Genomic DNA, 12,162 nt, shown 5'->3' with positions numbered 1-12,162 from the left:
CACCCACCCAAAAAGGATGATCTCCATTCTTGCTTGAAAGTCGATATGACAAGAAATCATTTTAGGGCATTGACCTCAGTGGGTGTCTGCGTGGCACTGTTGCTGTAATGTCACTGCTGTGCTGAAAAGGGCCCACAACCTAAATAACATGTTGTGTCTTTCCACTGATAAATGGTATGTACCTGGGTGGAGAATGAGCGGAGATTTACTTGGGTTCTTCTTTCAGTGCATGTACACATTTACTGAGATAAAGAAATACAAACTGCACCCAGGTTTGAACTTTCTGGTGAAATCTTTGAGGTTTTGCTTCAGTATTTCTAGACAGTCCTCAGTTACTTTTCCAACAGAAACATCTCCATAACATGATGCTGCCACCTGCATTAGGGATGGAGTTAGGATTAAAATCCTCACCCAATTTTCTTCATACACCATGCTAATTATCATGAGCAAATCATTCAATTTTGTTTCATTTGAGCAGAGAACCCTCTAGCAAAGGCTGGTGATCATCTGCACAGTTTGGGAAAGAAGCCAGACCTTTTTCTACACCAGACAGCCTTACAGTTTCATGGTGATGTGGATCTTAATAGGGACACACACATTTTGGTACCTGATGCTTCCAACTCCTTCAACAGTTTCTTTGTTGTTGTCGAGGGGTTCAGTCAGACTGAAGCTCGCATCCATCCCTGAATGCAGACTCTTTTACAGCCACATGTGTGCTCCCATTTAACTCCAAATTGTGACAATTGCCAGTCAGAAGCTTCTAAAAGTCTTTACTCCAATTTCTGAAATCTTCCAGGCTCTCTCAAGAGACACCCAACATGGTCTATGAACAATTTTCCCACTGGAATTCTTATGCAAGTCTATTTAAGATATAATAAAATAAATATTCAATTGTTTTAAAATTATCTCTGACGTGAACAACAATACCCACGTTACCTTTGGCGTGTTCCACAAAACAAATGGTAACATGAAAGGTGTGTAGTGAAAAACCGCCACTGAATCAATTTAACTTTAAGTTCAACGATCTCACCCGCTTTTGTAAATCACTTGACCTTGCACCAGACTGTGGGCATCCGATCCTCAGAACAACTGTTCATCTATCACAGAAGAAAGCCATGGACAGCTCCCTTGTCTAATCAGAGGCTGGTCCACTGTGTGGTCATTAACATGTCCAACAGAAGGCCTGACTGAGATCTCGATGATGTCTCCTACTACCTGGCTGTCACCATGCATAATAATCTGGTTCTACATGGTTAACATCAGTCCTCCCAATGGCATGAAGGCCTTTGTTGTATGGCTCTCTACGCAACTCAGGTGTTCACATCTAACCGTTTTACAGAGCTGTATCACAAAGCAGTTCTGTAGCAGAACTATATATGTGTGAGGATGTCCTTGAGTGGCCTGGCCAGATCCTAAACTGGAACAAAGTGAAGAGCTCTGTAGAAGTCAATGTTGCTGTAACAAAGTAATAGTCTGATTACTTGTGTGAATATGACTTTAGTGTTAATCTGAAATTGTTGAAAAAAAAAAAATAAATCCTGTGTTTCCTGAATGAACCACATTCCCCACCCCACCCCCCACCCCACTCTCCCACACACACTCCGAACATATATAATCTTACCAGCAAGCAGGAAGGTTATGAGGCATGTCTCTTTGGGCATGTAAAGTTTCAGCCTGGAGCCACTGAACACGTACTCGACCACAGCCTCAGAGCGACCAGCTCTCTGCAAGAATGGCAGGAACTGCTTGGCTTTCTGGGTCTCCTATGGAAACACAAAAAGGTTTGTCTATTATTACCCTGGATCCCTTTACTACTGCCTAGGGATACTAAGAGTAATAAGTAAACCATGACAAGGTGTACACTAGGTATCATGTACAGTATTTTGTTGATCTGCTTCAGAGTAAGTTTGTTTCATTAAAAATAAAAGGATCCTTCCTGATCTGGCTCTTAATGAGTTCAGTGGCTAGAGAAGGGGTCTCTAACCTTTTTTTCAATCTGAGAGCTACTTTGACAAAATGAAGGTGGCCAAGAGCTACTGGTGGTATATTATTAGTAACATTTATTTACATAGTTTATTGCTATAAACCAAACCAGCTGAATGAGCCATTTTTGTATGAACTTTTAATCTTCTAATGTCAATATCAAACAGTCATATTTTGCAATAAAGCATTTTAAATTCACATAAGCAGCATATTAACTGTTGGGTCAAATTAACTGATTTAACACAAGACTAGATGTATTAGATATTATTGTCAGATTTGGTTCATTCATATGGATTCTGTTATTTATCATGAAATTGTTAGTGACAGTCTCCTGACACACACCCTGATGTCCTGAGCAAGACTGAAAAAGGCTCTATTTGTAAAAAAGGGAACGCCTTTGATATTGAAGGTAATATTCATTTTGAAAACAGAGACCTGAAATTTTATTGGACTTATGATTAAATAATAGTATTTAGAAATGTCTACAGAAGAAATGTCTACAGCTCACTGTAGCTTTAACCCTAACGCTGTTGAAAAGATCTGCTGTGTGTTTTCTTTATCCAAACTACTTCAATTTGTGTTTATAGATTTAAGTTTGTATAACACTTCCATGTGTGATCTAGGTGCTAGCTTTGTGTGAAATGGATTGATGAACAGCTTTATTAAACTGTGTGTTGCGCGTGGACATGCAGTAGAGTGTGATTTGTCCAGGGCATCAGAATTTGGCACAACACTGGAAAGGAGCAGGTCTGCAAGTTTGTTTGTGATGTTTGTTTGTTTTTTTAACATGTTTATTCAAGATTAACATGATCAATGTACAATGTGCTTGATTAGGATGAAATTTACCCTGCAAAGTCATCAAACTTGGAAGTGTGGGCTAATAGACAGCAGGAACATGAGACTGGGGTCATGAATTTCTAGAAGACCCAACATGGGGGAACTGCTCGTTACTGCTGTTTAATGGCATGCAGGTTATACAACAGCAGCACAGCAAGTTAAATAGACATAATAATACTTTATTAAATGAGTTAACAAGCTAGCAGCACACAGTGGGCAGTATAGATTATTCAATACAATCTCTTCACAAGATAAATTCTCTTGTAACTGTGGCTTAATGGAGATTCTAATAATGAGTATTACTTGGGCTTAGAGAGCATTGTATTTTTTACTAACAAATAATATTGGTTAATGAGCATTGTTTTGGCTTAGTGAACTTTACTTTCGCCAAGTGAACATTCACATTTTATTAGTGAATATTACTTAGTGACCATGACTATTGCTTAATGAGCATTACTTGTGCTTAATGAGCATTGCTTTAGCTTAGTGAGACCAGCAAGGAGGGAAGAGTTTTGGCAAAGCAAACAGCTGATTTATACTTCTGCATATCACACATTTGTGATAATGTCATGGTGTCCTGCACAAACACACTTAATGTCAGCATGTACACTAGGGGGCAGTTTGCATTAATTAAACTATACTTGGTAAACCCTTTAATTACACAGGAAAAATGAGATCTCTGTGTTTCACTGTAGGAATATTGCATAAGGCAGTAGTGCAGGCAGGAACTGTTGAAGAGTTGGGTGGAAAAAGAAACATGATTAATATGGATGCTGTAGGGATCTCCTAGTCTACAACCCCGGTTTAGGCAAATTTAACGATCACACAGTTTTAATCCACCATATCATTCTGATGAGCCAATAAGGGCTCTAGACTACAGCAGCACTGACTGGACACCATTTTCACAACCAAAAGTACCACAGTATAAGCACACATTACACTGACAGCTCACTGACAACTGCTGTACTGTTTGAATGTAATTAATTACCCAACATGTTGTTTAATTACTTCATTAATTACCCAGCATGGTTCATTGTTAGCTAATACACGATATTGGCAAAAGTTTTGGGACACTTTGCGAATTCAGGTGTTGGGCTTGGGCCCTTAGTTAAAGTGGAAGGAACTCTTAATGCTTTGCACCAGTGCAAAAAGCAAGGTTAATAAAGACATGGATGAGAGAGTTCGGTGTGGTGGAACTAGACTGGCCTGCACCAAACTCACTCATCTATGTCTTTATGGACCTTGCTTTGGTCACTGGTGTGCAGTCATGTTGGAACAGGAAGGGGTCATCTGCAAACTGTTCCCACAAAGAGCATGAAATTGTCCAAAATGTCTTGGTATGAAGCTGAAACATTAAGAGTTCCTTTCACTGGAACTAAGGGGCGGAGCCCAACCCCTGAATTCAGTCAGTGATTTGTAGGGGTGTCCCAATACTTTTGGCAATATAGTGTATCTTGCAAATGCAGTGAAGCTGATAAACTGTACAGCATTAGTGTTTAAGGCATGTATATTTATTGTGCAGCTCCAGTCAGTGATTCAGTGATGTGCACATCTCCTACATACATATCAGCCATAACATTATGAGCAGTGAGAAGTGAAGTGAATAAGATTGATGATCTCCTCATCATGGCACCTGTTAGTGGGATATCCCACAGATATATCAGTCTCATTTCACTTGAGCCTTGACCGCCTAATGGCAGAAAGTCAACATTTTGTCCTCAAAGTTGATGTTAGAAGCAGGTAAAATGGACAAGTGTAAGGATTTGAGCGAATTTGATGAAGGGCCAAATTGTGATGTCTAGACCACTGGATCAGAGCATCTCCAAAACTGCAGCTCTTGTGGGGTGTTCCCGGTCTGCAGTGGTCAGTATCTATCAAAAGTGGTCCAAGGAAGGAACAGTAGTGAACCGGTGACAGGGTCATGGGTGGTCAAGGCTCATTACATGCACATGGGGAGAGAAGGCTGGCCCGTGTGATCCGATCCAACAGACGAGCTACTGTTACTCAAATTGCTGAAGAAGTTAATGCTGGTTCTGATAGAAAGGGGTCAGAATACACAGTGCATCACAGTTTGTTGTGTATGGGGCTGCATAGTCGCAGACCAGTCAGGGTGCCCATACTGACCCCTGTGCACCACCGAAAGTGCCAACAATGGGCACGCGAGCATTAGAACTGGACCACGGGGCAATGGAAGAAGGCGGCCTGGTCTGATGAATCACGTTTTCTTTTCCATCACGTGGATGGCCGTGTGTGTGTGCGTCTCTTACCTGGAGAACACATGGCACCAGGATGCACTATGGGAAGGCGGCGAGTCGGCAGAGGCAGTGTCATGCTTTGGTCAATGTTCTGCTGGGAAACCTTGGGTCCTGCCATCCATGTGGATGTTACTTTGACACGTACCACCTACCTAAGCATTGTTACAGACCATGTACACCCTTTCATGGAAACGGTATTCCCTGATGACTGTGGCCTCTAGGATAATGCACCGTACCTCAAAGCAGAAATGATTCAGGAATGGTTTGATGACCACAAGTTTAAGGTGTTGACTTGACCTCCAAATTCCCCAGATCTCAATCCAATCCAGCATCTGTGGGATGTTCTGGACAAGCAAGTCCGATCCACAGAGGCCTCACCTCACAACATACAGGATTTAAAGGATCTGCTGCTAACAACTTGGTACCAGATACCACAGCACACCTTCAAAGATCTAGTGGAGTCCATGCCTCATTGGGTCAGGGCTGTTTTGGCATCAAAATGAGGACCAACATAGGTGGTCATAATGTTATGCCTGATCCTGTATACCAGGATGTAAATATGAATGACACAAAATTGAGAACGAAATGATCAATGCATCGTTAGTCACCAGTGTGCAAGTAACTAATGAAACTCAAAGAAACTCTGTGAATGACAAAACACATTGTATAAAGCAGCTTTTGTGGTAATTATAATATATATATATATATATATATATATATATATATATATATATATATATATATATATATATACACACACACACACACACACATACATGGAAGTAATGGCATTTTGAGTGTTTGAGCATTTTTGTGGAAAGTAAAAAGAGTATATATATAATTTCCATTATTACTTGCTCGTCATCCTAAGTCTGACAGCTAGTGGTTTTATAGAGAAGTACGCAGCTGCTGAAAGACTGGGTATGCCAGCTTAATTTAAGTGAAACCGCATCCTGTGAGACAGCCTGGGCCAAAGTGAGCCACCCACTCCAGCTGGAAATATCCCACAGCTGTGACACTCATTGCAGAGAGAAAATGAAGAGGTGGAAGGACTATTATTAAAAAAAATGTATATAAAAGAGCTATATTGGGATTTTTTAAAAACAAAAATATGAGAAGCAAGCAGAACCATAGCTGTAAATGGGCTAATATTGAGCTCTGTGTGTAGATCTTCAGGAACCCAGAATATTAGTCATCTAATGTCCTCACATAAGCAGTGCACAGAATACAGTCTTTTATTTCATTAAAACATGAGCAGCTTCTTTTAAAATGCAAAGACAGACAGGGTAGGGCAGGTGGAAAGTCAGCAGACATTTAAGAGAAACATAAACAGAGTAACAGCCTGTTAGATGAAACTACATGAATGTTTTCCATGAAGCAGGAAGAGTCCATCTTTTCTCAGTGTAAAATTAAATAACTTTACTGGGCCAAATAAAATTCAATCTTCATTTGGTGCTCAGCCAGCGTGGCACCGGCCTCTGGCACATCTGAACAACTGTACAATCAGAGATTATTAATGAAGCAGGCTATATTTATTTCTTCACTTTACTGTGTTGGGCAATAAACAAGTTTAGCCATAAATCCACAATCAGAGGAACACTGAAACTGCATTTAAAGGAACAGGCCAGAATCTGGTACACATGAAATACACTTACCCCAGAGATGTCTGCAACTCGGTGAATGGGGACCTCCTTCTTGCTGTGGAGCCCCTTCCCATTCTTGATGGCCCTGCAATGATCCAAACAAGCAGTGTAATGACTACTAATGAAGACTGATAAAATGGGTCAATGTGAGAATTGTTTGGAATTCCTTTAAACTTGAAGCACTTAAAGATTGTAGGTCTGGCTTGAAAACTCAAAAAAGACAAGACGACACAGGCTCCAGCTTTCCTAAGAGGAAAAATGTTCTTGACTGTTCATCACTCTAGAGCATAATATAAATAAATATTAATAAAGCTCCAAACTCCACACATAAGGAACAAAACAGTAGGTGACATTATTATTACATGTGGGGAAACATGGAGCCCAGTAAAATGTAATTTTTTCCTTCTTCCTCATATGATAATGCAGGCTTTTCCCAAAACATCTACTCCACCTACTCCATGCCCTTCCTTATATCTCCAGAAATGAAAACGTGACCATTGATTCTACTTTTACCCAAAGCACACTAAATAAAGCTCATGAAAAAAAGTGCAAACAGACAGAAAAGTGTGAAAGGACACATGTACAGCAGCAGGCTGAAGAGACTCAGGATCCTCAGAGTTTTAAAGTGCACTGAGCCTAGGTCCAGGTCTGCTCTTACCGTGCTTCTGCAGCCAGTAACTCATCGTAATGTGAAGACCTCTGATCATCATCCTGACGATATCTGATTACTGTAGCAAGTCCTTTACTGACCAGAGCCTCAGCAATATTTCTATACAGAGAATGAAAGAAAAAATAAATGATCCTATTAAAGTAGGAAGGTTTAAAAGTTTAAAATGAAATGAAATAAAATAAAATATATGATAAAATGGTTTCAGCAGAACAGAGGAAAATAATGCAATTAAAATAACTTGTATGTTAAAAGTGTGTCTTCCTGTTATACACACACACACACACACACACACACAGTGTGGAAGGACAGGAGATTTATGGCTTTGCAAAACTAAGCAAAAATTAAGACTTTGTTCACTTGTACAACGCTTACTCTTAATATTCATTTGATCATTTTGTGTAAAGGAACAAAATTAAACTTACACACACATCAAAATCTTTACTTTTTGGTTGGTGTCATTTTTGAATATTTGTAAAATGACTGAGTGCATAAAGACTGAGCCGAGCTGCTAAAGGTCTCAGTGTAATGTTTTAACAGAAGTTTAAATATAAGAGCCAAAGAATAAAAAGAAGAAGTTAGTATACACTTATAGTGATTGTGTACAGTTACACACAACCTACTTTCCTGGCCCTGGGTGTCAAATTTTAGCATGGCTTCTGTGCTAAGGCATGTGGCATCAGTTCACCCTCAAGTGTATAATAACAACCTCACACTTCTATTCAATCACTCTGTATACACTATAGTGTGTGTGTGTGTGTGTGTGTGTGTGTGTGTGTGTGTGCACATGCATTGACAAGTGCATTTGGTTTCTTTGATTTGCCACTTATTTGGAACATTTAAACTAAGAGTTTACTGATGCAAACCTCCACAGAATCCATACTTGCATACCATGAACATGCACTCCAGAGAACTAAAGTTTGTATGTGGGCAATAGAAACACTGAGCTTTAGACATGATTTTAATTTAAATACACAGATTATTATGGTTCCATTAAATATCGCTGACTCTACAAGATTACACAACCTGGCACTGTACTTACATTCCTCCAATGGTCACGGTGGCACAGGTGCGTTCTGGGAAGGCAGGGATGGGCCCTGTTTCGGTGCTTGTGGTGGCAGCTCTGATGTAATCGACAGTGACGTTGACCTGAGAGCAGAGAGAAATCACTAAACATAAACATTGTTCCAGTCAACCATATACCTGTTATGCTATTAACAGCTCTGGAAATATACAGACCACTGAACTGCAGAGACAGAAACATACAAATATTCAACTGCTTCATGACCATGAACTAAATCTGATACACACATTAATTAAAAAAATATATATATTGTTCCAATTTCCCTGTGAATGAACTAAATAGCTAGTATATTTATTTAATAAATAAATAATTAAACAATAGTACACACCCTGGATAATGTGGGCTACTTTTTCCAAGGTCAATCTCAGTCAAATTACATCTAGCTAAGCTGTAGATCTCTGCAGAGCAACACTAATCATACATCGAAACACTTCAGTATCAGAGAGACAGAGGAGGAAGGGAGGGTTGAGTAACAGTAGTGTAAAGAGTTTGTGTGTCAGAATCCATGTCCATGTCTCTCTATCTCTCAGAGACACTGATCTGTATAGGCAGCCTCCTGATTTTCCTTATTAACACTGTGCAAACATACAGGTATTGAAATAGAGGACACACTGGCACCAATTATTCTGATGCCTGCTCATCTCACTCTCCTGCAGTCCTCTACTGTCACAATAGATTTATTACATACAAATGATTACAATTAAACAGAATATGCTCTGTAGAGACACTTGTTGTCTAACAAACAGCGCTGTAGATCTTTAAGTCTCAACATACAAAACATTTTCTCACCAAAAGAATGTTTTTCTCTCTCAATCTCCCTCAATAAAAAGAAATGTGCACTGAGCCCCAGGGTAGAGGAAATAAGCTTAAGGGAAGCCATACAGCAACCATCTCATACAGCAAAAAGGGAAAGAAGGGGAAAAAAAAATTACGCTCAAGGGAAGAAAGGCATCAGGTTAAAGGAAGAGATGAGATAAGAAAAGAGAGAAAGAGCAGCCAATGGAAAAGCTGACAACAAAATTAAAAATCGTTCCCTAAATGTCCAGCTAAAAGTTCATCTTTCAACACAGTAAGTTTTGGAGCTCCATTTATTCTCATTACACTAAATAAAGAGAAACTTAATTCATTAGAAACCAAGAAATACCCAGAGACACCTGGCAGAAAGACCCAGCGCTGTTCCACTGATGCCACTTGGATGTGGCTTTCCTAATAGTGATGCAGGAGCCAAAGTATTACTGTGTTTTAACTTGGTCTGCAGTTTACAGAAGCACAAGACATGGCTTTGCTACAGAACTGCAAATCTTTGGTACAAGTTACATAAAGCAGGTTCACTGTGGATTATCTCAGTAAAGGAGTAGAAACAGTGTGCACCTTCACCAGAGACTCCACAGTTCAGCACACCTGTAAACTGTCAATCATCTCATCAACCACACACTTTTAATGACCATAAAACAGATTTAACATATGGAAAAAACCTTGAGATTTCAAGGTCAACAGAACTTCCAGAATAACTGTACATTTAATTGCTGAACCATGGCATTAAGATGACAAAGATACAAATTTGTAAAACTGTCATCATTAATTATAATGCAATCCCATGAAAAATGTTCCATTTGAGAATTTGTTTATTTTTTTCCTGTACATTTATTCAAATACAATGTAAAAAAAATCCTCCTACATCATTTTAACGTATGAAATAATAAGATTTAGTGGGCTTGGACTTCTGAGCTGCTTTCTCATGTTAGCAAGACCTCACAAGTTAAATCTATACACAAGTGCAGGTGTACACTGAAGTGCAGGGCTGATTCATGCATTGCATGCTGCAGGAAATAATCTAATGCACTTTGGGTGGATATACTAAGGAGAGGCAGCAATATTTTATGGATTAAAAGTGAGCTGCTGGAGTTGCATTCTCTGAAGCTCATCCAGAATGACCCACTTCATATTATTGGAGTGCTATCCAACAAACACTTGCAGTATACTACATACACATACAGGAACCAGTGCGTGAGGACAGAACTGTCTGAACTAACTCTTTTCTGAAGTGATTAATGGACTTCCTTTAATGTAATATACTACTAATTTTCCTTTACAATTTTCTTGATTTCTGCTTACATTTTACCTGAAATGTGACTATAAAACTAGATAAAGTGAAGCCATTAAAGCAAAATTATCCAAGAGTATCTGGTGTGACCCCGAGAGCAGCTATAACTTCACCAGGTCCCAGAGACATTTAGTTGAAGAGTCCTGCACTAAGTGTTGGGGGAGTTTTCATCTATTCCTTTTACAAAACTACTTCAACTCAGTGATGTTAGTAAACTTCCTCTTTATAGCTCCTTCCACAACATTTATATTGGGTTAAGGTCAGGACTTAGACTTGGCTATTCCAAAAGGCTTGAAAGAAGTTACTTTTGTGTTTAAGCTTGCTGTCTTGATCAATGACCATCTTTCACTTAACCATACAGATACCCTGGACATGGTCCTGTAGAATTTGCTGGGGCAATCCAAAATCCATAGGTCCATCAAGCAGCCCCAAACCATGATAATGCCACTGTCATGTTTCACTGCTGGATCAGGGTCTTACAGTGTATCCAGAAAGTATTCACAGCACCTCAATTTTTCCACATTTTTTTATGGTACAGCCTTATTCCAGAATGAATTAAATTAATTATTTTCCTGAGAAATTCTACAAACAATACCCCATAATGACAACATAAAAGAAGTTTGTTTGAAATCTGTGTAAATTTATTAAAAATAAAAAAACATGGAAAAAAAAGGTCACATGTACACATGAATTCACAGCCTTTGCTCAGCACTTTGTTAAAGCTCCTTTTGCACCAATTATAGCCTCAATTTTTTTTTTGAGTATGATACTATAAGCTTGACACCTATTTTTGGGCAGTTTCTCCCATTCTTCTTTGCAGGACCTTTCAAGCTCCATCAGGTTGGATGGGGATCGTCGGTGCACAGCCATTTTCAGATCTCTACAGAGATGTTCACTCGAGTTCAGGTCTGGGCTCTGGCTGGTCCACTCAAGGACATTCACAGAGTTGTCCCATAGCCACTCCTTTATTTTCTTGGCTGTGTGCTTGAGGTCGTAGTCCTATTGGATGATGAACTGTCGAAGATGTCTGGTGCCTGGTTTCCTCCCGACCTGATGCTTGCCTATCAGACCAAAGAATTCAATATTTGTTTCATCAGATCAGAGAATTTTGTTTCTCATGGTCTGAGTCCTTCAGGTGCCTTTCGGCAAACTCCAGGTGGGCAGTCATGTGCCTTTTACTGAGGAGTGGCTTCCGTCTGGCCACTCTACCATACAGGCCTGATTGGTGGAGTGCTGCAGAGATGGCTGTTCTTCTGGAAGGTTCCCCTCTCTCCACAGGGAAACCCAAGCTCTTTCAGAGTGGCCAACAGATTCTTCATCACCTGCTTTTCATAATTTATCATGTCTTAATTTCTACTAAGATTTTTTATTCTTCCTATTTTTCCATTTATATTTTTATTACCTATATTCCTATACTTTTCTTGACCACACACTTTACTTTATACTCTTCTTCAATTGTAGGACAGTCATAATAAGCATTTCACTACATGTTGTACTGTGTATGATTTTGTATGTGACCAATAATATTCTGATTCCCCTGATCACTCAGTTTAGCCGGATGGCCAGGTCTATCTCTTGTGGTTCTAAAC

The 12,162-nt window shown here is 39.4% G+C and overlaps 1 protein-coding gene across 1 annotated transcript in view; it reads right to left on the bottom strand.

The window, feature by feature from the left end:
* Window positions 1–12,162, bottom strand: part of snd1 (staphylococcal nuclease and tudor domain containing 1) — a 71,335-nt gene that overhangs the window by 35,655 nt on the left and 23,518 nt on the right. Inside the window, exons 12-15 of the mRNA XM_058416716.1 lie at window positions 8,428–8,534; window positions 7,377–7,487; window positions 6,731–6,803; window positions 1,622–1,763 (exon numbers count right to left, since the gene is read on the bottom strand). Of these exons, the coding sequence (XP_058272699.1) occupies window positions 1,622–1,763; window positions 6,731–6,803; window positions 7,377–7,487; window positions 8,428–8,534 (433 nt within the window). The remainder of the gene's footprint in view (window positions 1–1,621; window positions 1,764–6,730; window positions 6,804–7,376; window positions 7,488–8,427; window positions 8,535–12,162) is intronic.

This window comes from Hemibagrus wyckioides, linkage group LG19 (genome assembly GCF_019097595.1).
Source record: "Hemibagrus wyckioides isolate EC202008001 linkage group LG19, SWU_Hwy_1.0, whole genome shotgun sequence".
NCBI classification, from domain to species: domain Eukaryota; kingdom Metazoa; phylum Chordata; class Actinopteri; order Siluriformes; family Bagridae; genus Hemibagrus; species Hemibagrus wyckioides.
This window is presented reverse-complemented; position numbering and strand designations above follow the sequence as displayed.